The sequence below is a fragment of the Ctenopharyngodon idella genome, chromosome 20 (genome assembly GCF_019924925.1).
Source record: "Ctenopharyngodon idella isolate HZGC_01 chromosome 20, HZGC01, whole genome shotgun sequence".
NCBI lineage: Eukaryota > Metazoa > Chordata > Actinopteri > Cypriniformes > Xenocyprididae > Ctenopharyngodon > Ctenopharyngodon idella.
This window is the reverse complement of record NC_067239.1, coordinates 1,510,149-1,527,552: the sequence shown is the minus strand read 5'-3', so window position 1 is coordinate 1,527,552 and position 17,404 is coordinate 1,510,149. Positions and strand designations below refer to the sequence as shown.

The window sequence follows — 17,404 nt, the reverse complement described above, 5'->3', positions numbered from 1 at the left end:
ACACACTAACTAAAGTTAAAAAAGTGAAATCATAATTAACCACCCCTTTAATAAAAGAACCGATTATCTGAAAAGTCATTTTCTGAAAACATTTAATAACAATACAAACATTTCATTAATAAAATTAATAAATGTTTTCTTTATTGTCGTATTTATTTATACCAAGTTGTTGTACGTACAACAAAATATAACAGAAGCTAAAATCATGCAAGTCATCAGATCAAGGTGTCTAAAATGAAACTGCAGAATCATAACATGTATTCAACCATCTGCATTGAGATTATACACATAGAGAAATGTTTTCATAAGACTAAAAGTTTATTAAACTATTTTTTGGTAGCACTTTATTTTACAGTCCCGTGCTGCATGTAGATACTGTGAACTCAGTGTCGTCATTACAATAACAGGGTAAAAACACTGTAAGTGCACATACTATAAAATAAAGTGCAACCATATTTCCTTTGGTACTTATTCAGTAAATGTATTTTTTAAATGTTACAATCACAAATAGATGGACAATAAATTCCTCAAGAACTGAAGTTAGTCATTTTGGTGTTTAGCTGAGGCCTGGAGATAAAGTTATTTTACATGTAGTATTACCCTGAGTAAATCACTGCAGCTCTCATCAAAACCAGTCCATATTTATACTTCAAAATATGAGGTTACATGAAGCAGAGCCTTTTCTGGTTTGGTGTGCAACAATGATTTACATGAACAGTATAAATTAAAAAAAATATATACAAAAATGACCATGTACAAAAAGTAAAAAAGATCATTTTCCCCTAAAACATGGAAAAGTTTTCAAACCAAAGAGAATTTAATAAAGCAATGAAGTTAAGAGACACTTATCGCTACTGAGTGTCAGAAAAGATCAAGCTTTGTCCTGTGAAATATGAATTTTGTTTTCTACTGAAACGAATGAAATACATTGTTTGGAACCTGTTCATCTGTCCAATAATCTTATTGTCAAGGCACTTATAAAGGTTGTTGCAATACATTTGTGAAACACAAGTGATAATACTCATAAAAATACAAAAGAATAACACAGAAGAAACATGGGATACGTGAGAGGTTACACGAGCACTTGGTGAAGCTGAGTTTATGATCCTCAGAGAAACATTTGAAGACTAATGTCAAATGAGGTAGATCACAGGACCAGATTAATACTCCTATGGATCAATGGACTGATCATCTGATCATCTGACGACTGTCCTGAGGACACACGCTGCCATATGTGTCACGTATGTGACTAGGAATCAGAGGACATTCATACTAAAAAGTGATAAAATAAAATGATTGTGCATACGTGTTTCATTTTTCAGTCAAGGCCTCGATGGCAGTAAATGTGGAAAACTCTGAGATCAAAATGGCAGTTTGGCTCAATCTAACCAATGAACACTACAGATTTTATAACATTGATAAAAAAAAAAAAAATAACATTTCAGCTTCACTGTATAGAAAACAATCCCAGTTCATTTCAATACTAATATGCTGAAATCTGCACATGTAAATGTTCAAACACAGATGCCATAAAACACGCTTCGCTCCTCACAGGCGCTCGAGGAGAACATTGGGATGCTTCGACACCTTCATCAGACCAAAACAAGGCACTTTAACAGATTCACTTTGCTTGTATGATCATTTCTATCTGGACTTCACATCAAAGTTTCCTCAATGTTATTCCTCAGTGGAAATATATCTTAGATAATTGCATATAACACATGGCATCTCCTCTGATAAAGCGCTCATCTGCAAAAACATCCTTCAAATCTTTCCAGAACAGGAAGAAATGAATACATATGGCTGACTTTCCCATTTAAAACAATATCATTAATATTATAGTCTGATGTAAAACAAGCTAGATTATGAGAATAAAGATACGCATACTTTGGTTAAAATAAGATCCTATGAATCTCCTCTCAGGATGAAGGTTTCAGGGCTTCCCTTCTTCATGAATGATTGTTCATGTTACACCATTTCCCTTTTAAACCCTAAAAGTTCAGTACAAAAATATTATAGGAAACTCTCTTAAAGATGTATAGCTCAAAAATCTCATTCACGTAGAAGCTCTGTTTGATGGCAGTTCCTGCAGGGATATAAAATCACATAAACCATCTGAACACACACACGCTCGCTCACACACACATCTGACAGTCTCTGCGCTGTGAATGTCCGACCCGCAGGTTCCTCAGATGACAGATTCAGGGTCTTCGGTCTTGCCGTCCTGTGCGGCGCTCTTGTGCTCCAGCATCTTCTCTGTGGTTTCGGCCGTGGCGTTGGCCTCCTTCCTCTTTTTCCGGGCCTCCACCCACGGGATCACACACAGCACGGCCCCGCCGATGAGCGGAGGAATGCCAGCAAGGTAAAACGCCACGTTATAGTCGCCCAGACGGTCTCTCAGGAACCCTGGGTACAGAATCACAGACAGATGACAAGGTCAGCTGAATCAACTCAATCAAATCATTGGCCATACGAGTGTCTGAGTGAAACCAGTTCAGCTTTTGAAAAGGCGCTTTGAGACGTCTGTGTTTTGTTGAGCTCCATATGACCGTTTTAAAATCAGTGAAATTTATGGCTAAAAATGGCAGCTGTGGTTGCCACTACTGATAGGTGCTTTCGAAACACGCTTCGTCATGTGATTTCGGTCAACGAGGCTTCATTACATCAACTGTTTAGAAAATTCAATGGTTCGCCGATGATCTCTGTGAACCAGTAGCGATGGGAGAAATTTGAACCAATCAACTGAACCAATTACTTCACAGAATGATTCACTAATTCAAGATGACACCTGCTGGTCAAAACAGTGTAAATGCAATAAAAACTCATACAAAACATGCATAAAAACACCTTTTTCAAACCAACTGCAAATGATTTATTGAAAATGTAATCTGTTAAATCATCTGAGGCCAGTAAGAGACTTTTAACTACAACTCTTACTTTTTATTATACAAGTGTGTCATTAAATGTGAACAAATGTATAAAACTGCTCTGAGATCAGGTAAAAATCATACACAGACACTGGTTTATGTGTTCACAGAGATCATTGCCCCTTAGTGGTGAACCACTGACATTTCGAAACAGTTTGAAACAGTTATGGCATAACGAAGCCACTAACTGAAATCACGTGACTGGCAGTTTGGTAGAACTACTGATTCGAAACAAAAGATTTGTAAAGGATTCGAAGCTTCAAGCACCCATCACCATATATATATGATTTTTACCTGATCTCAAATCAGTTTTATACATTTGTAGATAATGAGACACTCGTATAATAAAAAGGAAGAGTTGTAGTTACACATACATGTAGTCCAAAACATACACAGAAGTAATTTTTTTGTTAATTTTTTTTAGTGTGTGTGTGTGTGTGTGTGTAAACCTTGGCGTTCTTAGGGAAAATGATAAACAAAAATGTCCTTGAATTAATGCTAACTGCATAAATTGAAGTGTGTAATTTTATTGGAATTTTAATTTCATCCTCGTTTCCTTTAATAAATCTATTTCACACTAGTAACACAAAATAGTTACACTCAGGACAAAAATGTCCTCTTTGAAACACATTAAAACTGCAATTTTTAATCAAGGGCCATTTAACTATAACATGATCCAGTCTTTGATAACAGGCTTTTATTCTTTTGGCAAGGCTTCAATATTTAAAAAATGTAATATTTTTTCACCAGATGGCGCCATTTTCTCAGGTTTGGCCTATAAAGCAATTACTTACTTTGATCCTTTTTTCTGCTTCTGCATATTATAGAGCACACTGGATAAATTACGCAGCTACAGTTGTGTTGGTGTGGATGTCAGAGTGTGGTTTGTATGTGTTTACTAAAAATATTGTGCGTGCTTGTGTGTGTGTGTGTGTGTGTGTGTGTAATGTTGTTGTGAGGGAGAGAAATTATACTGTACTGCAAATCATAAATCCCAGCGCTGTTTATACCAGTGGAGCTTGAAATTTGGGACAGATCTTGATTAGATTTATGGCTTATTTTCAAGCAGTTTTTGAGTGCAACGTTTTATAAAATATATAATTTTGTTCAATAATAATTTTCAGAAACTTAAACCTCTAACTTTTTTCACTTCAACAATATTCTGCCAAGGCTGTTCTCTAAAATGAGACCTTAGAGAACTTAATTTTGCGCTCCAAGCTTCAATTTTTTATGACAGTTTTTTTGACACAGACATTTTTAGCTCAGAGTAACCTTTTAAAACTGATGCACAAGAGTTTAATTAACATGTTTAACAGGCATTTTATTTGTAATGTTATTGTGCCACTAGTCTCTATTAATGCATAAATGTAAATATGTCTTGTGTCACATGATCTGACACAGTGTTAAAGTACCTACTGCAGCCAACAGGTGGCAGATGATGTTCACGTTTCAGTTTAGTCAAGTCACCTGTATTTCTCCAGATCAGGGGTGCCCAATCCTGCTCCTGAAGATCTAACTTCCTGAAGAGTTCAGCTCAGGTAATGAAGATCTTCAGGAGCATGTGATAATCACAGACAGGTGTGTTGAGGTGCGTTCACACCATGTTGTAAACAGGACTGGGCGTCCCGATATAGATTGATTCACAGCAGCTTCAGAGTTTAAGGCAGGACGTTCCACACACACATTACCTGCAATGGGTGGCCCGACGGTCATGGGGATGGACATCATGCCCAGGAGGAAACCGATGGCCTGCGACACGTTTTGGGAGCCGACCAACTCAAAAGCGATGGGAGCCATGATGCAGATGAAGCAGCCGTCGAACAGGCCCATGAGCAGACACACGGCGATCAGCCCGCCGAACACATGACACAGAGGAATCATCATGGACATCACGCCGATCACCATGAACGAAGACACCTGGAGGAACACACCAGCGGTCAGAGCTGAGCAGGACGTGCTTAAAAACTGTAAGTTAATGCACTAACCAGGGTTAACTAATGAAACCTAATGATAAAGTGTTTCCTAATTGTCGGTAGCTCACTTCTGATAACAGTGTCCGTGTAAGAAAAGTTTGAGAATGATGGTTCGCTCATATGTCAGAAAAATGAAAAAAGTTCTCAAATTCAGTGAACAAGTGCATTGATGCTTGTATTTTCATATTTGTGACGTGATGCAGTGTGTTTACTGCAGTGATTTTCAGCAAAAACAAACACACGGCCCAACCTGTGGAGTCTGATTCAGAATGAAAATGACTCTTATAAGCCAGTTCTATTGAATGAATCATTTCAAAAGATCTCAGCATTTACGGATTTTAATCAGCCTGATGAATCCTCTGCATGGGAAGGTCCGGACAGTGACGGGTGTGTGTTGAATCAGTCTCTCACCTGCAGGAAGATTTTGTTGACTCCGGGCACATAGTCTGCCACTCTGCCGAAGATGAGACGACCCACTCCAGACGTGATCCCGATACACATGAGCAGAACCTCTTTGTTAGCGTCCTGTCCGAAGCGCTCCTCTACATGCTTCATCTGATAGTGAACACACACACACACACACACACACACACACACACAGAATGGTCAATGATGCACATCTGCATTAAAATTACAGAATACAGCTTAATCGTTAAATAAAATATTCATTTGGCCATTAAGTTTCCTACAGACTGTGTGATTGACTTTTTATTTTTATTTTTTTGCAATCAAGTGACAGTAGTGAGTAAAAGCGCAGACATGGCTGTTAATATAAGCGGATAAAGTGAAAGAGTATGTGTATGTGGCGTGCTGTCCGAGGGGAGGCTCCAAGTTCGGAATGTGGCTCGAACCCAGAGTACTCCCCCGTATCCCTGTCTGTGATAGGAACCAGCTGAGAGTGAGGAGGAGGGGTGGTGGAGGGACGCAGAAAACTTTTAACGAACATTCCACGTCACTATTAGTGAATTCATCTGTCACTGTCTGACGTATCAGAACTGCACATCATCACACTCTACAGCCAAACCTGTCTGATATTCGATCTGATCTTTATTTCTGGACCTGTGATGAATGATTTAACAGATGAAGTTTGATTTTGCAGGATTTCAGAAGCATCTCTGCTTGAAGAATTACACTTATATCGTTTGTAAGTGTAAAAAATGTTGTAAAATGTTGTTAGTGCATTTTGAAATAACATTCCTGGAGAAGTTGTATTTCTCAAGCAGACTTACAGCAATAACTCTGTGTGTGTGTGTGTGTGTGTACCTGGCATTCCCTAAAACAGCTTATAAATCATACTAAATAAAGTGTTTTGAAAAAGAAAGGTAGGGGTAGGGTTAGTGTAGGGGGACAAAAAATACAGTTTGTATATTATACAGTGTTTAAAATATACAGTATATTATAAAAATCATTACGCCAGTGGAATGTCCCCATAAAACATGGAAACTCAATATGTATGTGTGTGTGTGTGTGTGTGTTGAGGACATACAGGAATTCACTTGGAATGAACAGGCAGGAAAAGGGGCCTGTTTAAGGGACTGTTCTGTTACAGCACAAACAGACACCTGAACCCGCTTCCTGCGCAGCTCAGTGTGTGTGTGTGTGTTTATGTGTGTGTGTGTGTGTGCTTGTTTTTGTGATTTATGAGTACACAAATTTGTATAATGACATGGGTATTACACTGGTATTACGATGTAAACATGAAATATGAGGGCATTTCATGAGTCCTCATATTTAAAATAGCATAAAAATACTCAATTTTATTAAAAATGTAAAAATGCAGACATTGTATATTATAATAGTTTTCTGTTTAGGGGTAGGGGTAGTGTAGGGGGAGAGAATGTACAGTTTGTACAGTAGAAAAACCATTACGCCTATGGAATGTCCTCACTTTGATAGCAAAACAAACCTGTGTGTGTGTGTGTGTGTGTGTGTGTGTGTGTGAGAGAGAGAGAGAGAGAGAGAGAGATAGAGGGAGTAACACAACACCCAGTCATTTATCATGAATGGCCATTATTCATATTTACTGCTGCACGCCCTCTAGTCCACACACACACACACACACACAGACAGTATATCAGATCCAGAGGTGCACAATTAGTACAGAAGAGGAGGACATGAAACACATGAGGCAGATGTGGTGTAGGGTCCTAGGCGTTTGAGTCCTCCCCCAGAAACGAACCAATCTGAAGGCTGAGAGAGGAGCGGCCCACCCATAAGAGCAACACACACTCGCACACACACATACACACACACACACTCATTCACTCATTTAAAAAAAAAAAAAGAACAACAGCATAAAGCCTGGCAGTCTGAACATCATCTGCCGTGTTCGACTCTGAGTTCATTTTGCGACCAAGTCCTGCAAACAGTAGGCCTATGTTATCCCCGTCACAGTGTGTGTGAACTGCTGTGAGAGTGACCTGTGGGACTGACAGTGGGTCAGAGAGAGCACTGAGGGGGTCCAATAGCTGAGAAACACTCAATTTTGTGGAAATGTCAAGCGAAAAACACTGTGTGGCTGCTAAAGACTGTGAGATGCAGGTCTTGAGTATTTAAAAATAAGCAGATTGTGCTGGAGTTAGTGTGTAAGTCATATTGTTTACATATTATTAGATTACAATTTGGATGCTTTCATTATGAATAGACTGAGTGGGTTAATAAAAGTGTATTAAACTGACAAGGTGTCTTTCTAAGGAATCAAAAAAAAAAAAAAATTGTCAGTGGTTCAGGAAAGCTCTTTTATGAGTCCGTGAAACAAGTCCAAGGAATTTCACAACGTACTTGTTGAAATGTGCAGCACTGAATGATGATGATAGCTCATGTGTGACCGCAGGTGAACCGCTGGCCTTTATCTGCTGGATCAGGATCATAAAAGAATAAAGAACGGACTCTGACTGCTAAAAGTGCTCGTTTGCGTTTCTTAAATCTTCTGCGCATGACTGCTTACCTCAGCAGGTCGAAAAATGCAACATCATGACACTGTCAGCATCTGTCAGTGCTTGAGCCGATCACAAGACCAGAGGTCTCAGGATCCCTCATCTACACCCACTGCACTACTGAGAAAAGATAAAGTGTCCCAACAAAATGTCTGTGGAAATGAAAGTGTGTCTGCAGGACAAGTGAAATCACCGCAGCTGATTTCTTTTTGCGTGTTCGCCAATGAAAGTTAGTCACGCCATTGTGGTGCCAATTACACTGAAGATGAACTGGGTGGATCTGAATGAAAACTGGACAAATGATCAAGGAGGAGTTTGAAAAAGTAGGCTTAAAAATCATGATGAAAAAAACAAACAAACACATAATAGGGTGCTTTCAACTTGGCATGAGCGAAGGAATCAGGAAAAACAGAAAAATTTGTTTCTAACTTTCAGTTGTTGGTGGCGCTAGAGTGACTCCAAACTCACTGTGGTTAATGTTCAGACTGTCCTCTATCTGTGTGCCAAATATCACTTCCCTATAGACTGCCACAGACTCAAGGCATCTTCATCTAGTTTGTTGTTAAACTGCACATGAAGAGTTTGGTATATCAAACATGTTAACTTAGACAGACATGCTTTGAAGAAGCTCTGACCCAAATCAGAGGAAGGCTGTAGGGTGAGTTTGAGAAGGTACTTAACGTATTTAAATTATGCTTTTTCAGATATGATCTTTCATGTATTAATACAGCTGTTTGTGAATGTAAAAAGTCTGCAAAGTTTCGCAGATCAAGTTTTTGTCTCCCAAAAGAAAGAAGTGATTCTGAACTGCCTGAAACGAGTCGCAAGTAAAAATAAAGTGTATTTCATAATCCCAGTTTTACTTCCCGCTGAACATTTTTAAGTAATTTCCATAATGCCAGCCTATGGTCCTCAAACACCGTAGTTGTATCTGAGACTGGAAGAGTTTGGTTCGTGTTGTTCATGTCGAGAAGACGCTGTTTTCTGCTGCCAAAGTAAATCCACTTTGATGGGATTGATATGGGAAAACCGACGAGTGCTGAGATTCAGATATGATAATGGGTGTTTGATTTCTGACCAATCACAACAAACTGGGCCATCTGACCAATCAGAGCAGAGCAGCTCTCGGAAAGGCGGTTTAAGAGGGACCGAATCCTTGATCAAACTATTTCAGACACTGTGAGAAAAGAGCTGATTCTGCAGTGGATATTATGAGAAAATTAAAGTGTTTTTTGACCTTGGATGCATGTCAATCTAATGTAGGAGACTCCAAAACAAAATTATGAATCTTTAAAATAGCATAAGATTTAAGATTCAATACAAAGCTCTTTTTAAGAGTATGATAAGTGTACTTTGTCACAAGGGAAGAGATCTGAACTCGAGTCACTCACACATGAGCGCCTCAGAGCTTGTATGCTAACCGCTTTGCCACGACTACAAGACTCAATGTCAACAGAAAATATATGACGAAAACACAGTGAGGTGTTGATGATCTGAGAGCCCAGATCTGAAGTGACGTGTGCTGTTAGGAGTGAAGCGGAGATCGCTGTGAGGACTTACTGAAGAACCTTCAAAACAACACCCGGGGCCATCGAGGCCCTGTGCCCTCTAACCCTGAGGATCATGTTTTTGTTTTGACGTGAACAGTTCAAGTGTGCTCCTCGGCCTCTGTCAGATGACAATGACACGCTGAGATATGTGTTTGTCTGCCGCTAACCCAGCGGGATCCTCCACCCTGGAAGAGGTGAACATAACTGACCATTTCCCGGCTCTCCACAGATAAACAAGCTCTTTCCCTTTCAGTGCTGCCCATCATCCACAATCTGCAGGGCAACTTAACCTGCGCAAAACACATCTGTGGATACTACAATAACAGAGCTGATGTTTGTGTAGAGCTACACCCCGCGCTCCTCAGATCAAATTGACCTTTTATTTCAATAAACCTCACAGCACAAACATCCATCCATGCAGGAGTCCAGCGCACGGCTGAAGGAACTGCACTGATACTCTGCTGACATCTCAGTAAGCTTTGGTTCATTCACCATCAACATCTCAAACTTCATCAGACAAGACACACATAGGCGTTGTGCAGTCTGTTCCCCACACAAAGCAGATTCATTAGACTGAGAATAAAGTCATATGAACTGCTGCTATGATGCTTTCTGAAGAAGCTTGCAAGCTTGAGTTAAATTTAGGGTTCTGTTCAAGTTTATTGTGCCCTGTCTCAGATAGTCTGACGGCAGATAAAAATAAACGGTAACACTTTAGTATAGGTAACACATATTCACTATTAACTATGACTTTTCCCTCAATAAACTCCTAATTTACTGCTTATTAATAGTCAGTAAGGTAGTTGTTAAGTTTAGGTATTGGGTAGAATTAAGAATGTAGAATAAGGTCATGCAGAATAAGGCATTAATATGTGCTTAATAAGTACTAATAAACAGCCAATATTCTAGTAATATGCAAGTTAATAAGCAACTAGCTAAAAGACCCTAAAATAAAGTGTTACCAAATAAACAGTAAATAAATGACTTTCGAGTGATTCGTTACAAACGTGCACATCAAATACGCTAAACACAAAAGCTTGAGCGTTTTAGCTTCTTCTTTTCCTTTTAATGGCGGTTGGCAAACCCAACTGAAGGTGCATACTGCCACCTACTGCGTGACACCTGTGTGATAGCTGACGTAAAATAAAGGATCAGGCTTAGGATAGCCAATACCAATCAGTTATGATTCCCGATTCCAGTACTTGAGATTGGCTCAGAACATCCCAACTTCATACAATTGCTGACTTTGTAAATGGTTACAGATTAAAACCATTTACAACGACTGAGAATCATACACTTCCAGACTTTAAAGTCGTTCTGAAAACACCAAACTCCCACAGAAACATGTCTCTCGTTGTCTCCAACTGGATGTAATCAAAGTCTGAGGCCCTGTTTTCACCTAGTATTAAGATGCGGTTTGGTTGATCGGATTACAAATGGACGAGGGGGACACATACCCATTTACACCTGGTGTTTTAATCCGACATTTTTGTCCACTTTCAACCACTTCTGTCCGGATTTATTCTAGGGGAGTGTCTATGGGAAGGTAAATGTAAGGTTTTTTTCAGATCTTTCAATCTAATTGTCAAAATAAGCTGGCGCAATTTACATATGAACGCGACCGGAGATGACGGAAAAGCATACGGGGAGCATCAGCTTTCATTTCTGATAGCCGCAAGACCAGCGAACACAGTGAGTGTGTGTTAGAAAACAGGAATGGTGAGAGAACATTGTGCTTGGTACATTTTTTCTCTTCAAACCAAACTTGGGTCTTCAGCCGACAAAGTTTAAATCCCGTCAGACTTGCGCGCTTCACATAATGTTTACGCATTAGGTCAGTAGGCGGAGAGTAGGTGGTCTTTAGCGGCTGTTTGAACACATTCGACCACATGAGCGTTTCCACTACGAAAGCAATCTGGTCGAATGTGTTTTCGACTACCTCTGGAAGTGGTCAAAAGTGGACAAGCTTAAAACGTTTTACACCCTGTTTACACCTGTATTTAGAGTCGTACACTTGTGATCCAATCAACCAAATCCATTTTAATACAAGGTGAAAACAGAGCCTGAAACTAAAAATAAGAGTCTGTGTCAATCATACAATATGTGATTTTTTGTGAAATCTATCAACTCAAATCTGCAGACTGGCTCTTGTCAACTACTGTTGACCTGTCCAGACTATAAATCAAGGTAAAAACCTGTACAAAAGAGGTGTAATGTATTCCAGGCTAAAGTCATATGGATTTGAAACAGCATGAGATATGATGAAAGTACTCATATTTGTGTGAGCTATCCATAACATTCCACAGAGGACGTTCCTGAAACTAAACTCTGAATCGCAGCTAGTGACGTTATGAAGTCAAAGGCAGAATAGAGAAATTCAACACACTTACCAGATGAACATAAGGCACAAAGTATCCGTACAGGGCCGCAGGGATGCCAAAGGCCCATATGCGGTATCCAAGAGACCTCCAGATGTGTACGTTAAACACCTTGTTGGGCGCGGGACAGCGGCTGCCTGACTTGCTGCTGCTGACGGGTTTGGGAAGGAGGGGTCTGTAGGTGAGTCCCGCCAGCATGAGGATGAACATGAAGATGGCCAGCACGCGCAGCGTGTGGTAGAGCCCTATGCGCTTCAGCAGGCCTGACAGCATGTACGGGAGCGTAATGGTGAAGACGCTGCTGCCCGCCGTCACAATGCCGTTCACCAGGCCCAGTCTCCGCTTGAAGTAGTGACCCAGGATCACCAGACTCGGCTGATACGCAAAACTGCAGCCGCATGCAAAGACTATGCCATAGGTGAAGTATAATGGCCCGAGAGACCTGCAGATAGAGAGAGAATGACCATAAGACTGCATTGTAAGAAAGGCACTTTGGGTCAAGTGTTTGGAATGGGTCAAGTGTTTGGAATGTGTCAAGTGTTTGGAATGGGTCAAGGGATATAATGGGACGAAGGGAAGGGAAGGGAAGGGAAGGGAAGGGAAGGGAAGGGAAGGGAAGGGAAGGGAAGGGAAGGGAAGTAGGGCCTAGTACATAGCCTTGTTGTACCCCAAGGTGTCAGGCTAAAGTCAAGTCAAGTAGCCGTGTCAGTCGAAATGATTTGGCCAAATCTGATTGAAATTTCATTGGGATTGTATAAGACAGGGGTGTCCAAACTCGGTCCTGGAGGGCCACTGTCCTGCAGAGTTTAGCTCCAACCCTAATTAAACACACCTGAACCAGATAATCAAGGTCTAACTAGACATACTAGAAACTTACAGGCAGGTGTTTTGGAGCTGGTTGGAGCAAAACTCTGCAGGACAGTGGCCCTCCAGGACCGAGTCTGGACACCCCTGGTATAAGGGATGGTTTAAATCTTTTCTAATCTGTTCAATAGGACATGTAAACAGTGGATCAGATTGAAAACTGAAACTGGAAAGTTCTGCACATGTGCAATGACATAGAAATGGCGTAATGATGTATGACGCATGGAACAAGCTGTTCTTGTTGTTGTTGTTGTTGAATATAGTGTCCTAAATGTCTAACATGTCAGTCTAAAGTTTCACTCATTGTCTTTGAAGTACTGCAGGACAATGTTTGTCCCACCAGTCCTTGTTTCGGACTCTCATCCACAGATGCCTTTTTTGTGCACCGGAAGGGGCGTTTTTACTGCTTGATAAGTATAAGCAGCACGACACAAAGCTTCATTTGCTCATCATCTCCTGATTAGGGCCCCAATAGATACATATTTAATCTGCTTTTTAAAACAAAGAAAAGAAGCAATGGCAGGATGATGGTTAGTGGGAAACTCTGTATATTCATGCATTTGCATGTCAAAAGATCAAATCTGCTTTGAAGCATGTGACATTATTTAGCGTTCGTGTGAACACTGGTATGTTTGGATTCATCATTCAGAATTATTTCATTTTGATTGAAACAAAATGTGTCCATGTAAACGTAGCTACTGAAAACAAAATCATCCAGGAAGGATAGTAGAATGTGGAAAACAGATGGGTCAATGCAACTGAAGACAATCCCTGCCCTCATCCAGTTTATAGTGCTGAGCACTAGCAATAAGTACACTAGGAAAGCAAAGATAGTCACTTACCATCTACTTGCAGTTACATGTAATGTAAGCATAAATGTAACAGCTTAGCAACAAATTTAAAAGTGGAATATAATATACTTACGTGACAAATGAACTGGCCAAAAGTCCCACGACCGCCACCGCAGCCCCTCCAACAGCCGTGATCCGGCACCCGAGCAGATCGGTGAACACACTGACGATCGGAGAGCAGAAGAAGATCATGCCCATCGAGAGAGAGCCGACCCATGCTGCACACACACACAAAACACAGAGATCATTTATACAGAGCCAGTAGAGTTAATGAAACTTCCATTAGATACTTTTAAATGCATTAACGTATGTGATAATCACCGGCTCATTATAAAATGTTGTTTTAAGGCTTTACATGCAAATCAATACACCAGAAATGCAGTCGGCACATAAAACGTGACCAGATTGAATCAAATGTGTCAGTGTCCATTAAGATCCAAATAAAACAAGAAAATAAATGAGTTGGGATGAAGTGTCCTTTATTTGTAAAGCATTTCATTCATTTGATTATACAAAATGAGCTTTAGAATTTCCATCACAAAATAATTATATAAAGATTTATGACCATACAGTGATTTATTGTCTATTGTCATACTGTGCTATTGGATTTTGGCACACTGACTTTTTAATCACAAACAGACGCAAACAGAAACAGAGAGAGAGAAAAACAGTAGAAAGAGGGAGGAGTACAAGGGTCAATAAGCAATTCTGAATACACAGACACAGTGACACAGAAACTTTAATTTAACACTCCACAACGTTACTATACTAAATACATACGTTATATTCCTGTGACATGAAATGTACTGGTTTTACTTCAGGAGCCAGATTTTACATTAGACATCAAATGAAGAGCAAAACTGTTGTACAGAATAACTGAAATGTCCTTAATTCAACTATGAAATATTTTCATGACCCGGGTGTCCTGAATTTGCAGTATGATCTAATACACTAGCAATCTACACATGATTATATGGTTATTCATGTTTTGTTATCTGCACTCCCTGTGGTCACAGATCTGTGACTCTCTGGCATATATTAATGCCCTTCATGCTGCAGTTTCACATGGGAAGTAAGAATGATCACATGATGATCAGAGATCTGGAGCACCTCTCTCTCTCCGACAGAAACACACACACATCCACCAACTTCCTTAAATGTTCGATTTATTCTACATTCTACGTTTCACCAAAACTGTGCCACATGATAGAGTCTGAATTTGCATATGCAAAAGCTTGTGCATTTTCAGAAAAAAAAAAGGAATATATAAAATTTTGTAATGAGACAAAACCAGTGGTGTTTGGCATCACTGTCAGACACTGTGTGATATAAACATGTGAAGATGAACCACAACAAGACATCATATGAGTACAGAAGAAAGAAAGAAAGAAAGAACGAAAGAAAGAGAGCAAGCGAGAAAGAAAGAAAATAATGAACAAACATTCAAACAAACGAACAAACAGAAGAAAGAACAAACAAAAATGAGCGAACAAAAGAAAAAGAAAAAAAATGAACAAACATTCAAACAAACAAAGAAATAAACAAAAACGAAAGAAAAAAGAAAGACAGAAATAGTAAAACAATAAAAGAAAGAAAGAACAAACAAACAAAGAAGGGACAAACAAACAAAGGAAGAACAAACAAATGAACAAAAAAGAAAGTACAAACTAACAAAAGAATGAACAAACAAAAAGAATGAAAAAAATGAATGAAAGAACAAAAGACAAAAAAACAAATGAAAGAAAACATGAACAAACAATAAAGAACAAACGGAAGAACAAAATAATGAACAAACAAATAAGAAATAAACAAAAATGAAATAAAAGCAAGACAGAAATAGTAAAACAATAAAAGAAAGAACAAACAAACAAAAGAAGGGACGAACAAAGAACAAACATTGAACAAAAAAGAAAGTACAAACTAACAAAAGAATGAGCAAACAAAAAGAACAGAAAAATGAATGAAAGAACAAAAGACAATAAAAGAAAAACAAATGAAAGAAAACAAACAAACAATAAAGAACCGAAAGAACAAAATAACGAACGAACAAACAAAAGAAATAACAAACAAAAATGAAATAAAAGAAAGACAGAAAGAGTAAAACAATAAAAGAAAGAAGGAACAAACAAACAAAAGAAGGGACGCACAAACAAAGGAAGAACAAATAAAAAAAGAAAGTACAAACTAACAAAAGAATGAGCAAACAAAAAGAACAGAAAAATGAATGAAAGAACAAAAGACAAAAAAAGAAAAACAAATTAAAGAAAACGAACAAACAATAAAGAACCGAAAGAACAACATAACGAAGGAACAAACAAAAGAAATAACAAACAAAAATGAAATAAAAGAAAGACAGAAAGAGTAAAACAATAAAAGAAGGAACGAACAAACAAAAGAAGGGACGCACAAAGGAAGAACAAACAAAAAAGAAAGTACAAACTAACAAAAGAATGAGCAAACAAAAAGAACAGAAAAATTAATGAAAGAACAAAAGAAGAAACAAAAGAATGAACAAACAAATGAAAGAACAAAGGAAAGAACAAAAGAACAAACAAACAAGCGAATAAGAGGACAGAAGGAGTGAGTGTTAGGGCTTGTCTTTATTTCCGTGTGGAACTCGGCGACCCTCGACCTAAACCACCCTGGTTTCAGTTACACCATCTGTGACTCTGACCTCACGCGAGGAGGATCGTGTGAACAGCGCCGTTAGTCGTGTTTGAGTCTGTGACGACTCCTCACGCACCGGTGACCGCCAGCTTCCACTGATGATGTGACTCCGAGAGAGAAGCTCAACAGGTGGAAGAAACACACTGTTAGCACAGCAAACAAAACAGACTAAGAGCTCAGTGTGCTCGTGTCCTGCCAACAAACTACAGGCCGTACCGTGTGCCAGTGTCTTAAACAAACACATCTGCTCTGATGACAGACGTGATCAAACACACACAGCCTGTTTGGATTCATAGATGGGTGGCACTGCCTTCTAAAGCTCAGGTGGGGTCATATTTATTTACTTTAAACACACCTTTACTTTAATATTCAGTTCAATAACTGCCAATGTTTAATAACAAGTCAATTATGAAACAAGATCAGTTTCAGTTAAGTAGAAGATAACAGTGTCATTATTCAGCTCAAGTTTTGTTCTCATCTGATAGTCAGTGCAGCAAAAATAATATTACTGAATATGAGTTGTCTTTTAAACACCAACTGAGCGTTATGATTAAGTTTAGAGTATGCTACTGCATGAACACTGTTGATATTAAAGGAATATTCCAGCTGAAATACAACTGAAGCTCTATTGAGCTCTATGTTATGAAATATTAATATGGCATTTTTGAAATGACAATAACTACAATGAATTATTACTCACAAATGACAACCGATCAGGAGTGACTCCTGTTCACACTGGATCTAATCATGACTGTGTGAACTGGATTCAGTCCACTTCTCCAACACCAACTAGTGAAAAAAAGTACTAAAATGTATGTGAAATACATTTATTTTGTGCTAAATATACTACAAATACATTTACATATTTATGTGCTGAATAAAAATACCCTGCAATTGTACTTTTGCTGTACTAAACTGATATACTTAAAGTCTGCAACTCATTTTGTACTTTAATTGTGCAGAAGTAGTGCTGAGGTCCAACTAAAGATATAATGAAGTATATTTGATTGTGCTGAAGTCAAACTATTGCAAGTATAGTTTAGATACACTTTAATTATCATGCATTTAAAGACTGATATTATACAAAGATCCTTATTAATAGTGATAGTAAAACACTTTTTAGGCATAATATTAAGAAATGTGCAATAAAGAAATACTCCAAATAGAGTTTATTTAAAATTTTCAATCAGTAAGTCTTAAGTGATGATATGTCAATAAATATGTTAATGGATTTGAAGTATATTTAGTATGAAATAAA

At 38.7% G+C, this 17,404-nt stretch overlaps 1 protein-coding gene across 1 annotated transcript in view; it reads right to left on the bottom strand.

The window, feature by feature from the left end:
* Positions 1-119: 119 nt before the first annotated feature.
* slc16a10 (solute carrier family 16 member 10) overlaps positions 120-17,404 on the bottom strand; it is a 33,064-nt gene continuing 15,779 nt past the window's right edge. The window contains exons 2-6 of the mRNA XM_051875003.1: positions 13,553-13,697; positions 11,777-12,206; positions 5,312-5,455; positions 4,616-4,844; positions 120-2,406 (exon numbers count right to left, since the gene is read on the bottom strand). Coding sequence (XP_051730963.1) covers positions 2,189-2,406; positions 4,616-4,844; positions 5,312-5,455; positions 11,777-12,206; positions 13,553-13,697 — 1,166 coding nt within the window. The 3' untranslated portion in view covers positions 120-2,188. The remainder of the gene's footprint in view (positions 2,407-4,615; positions 4,845-5,311; positions 5,456-11,776; positions 12,207-13,552; positions 13,698-17,404) is intronic.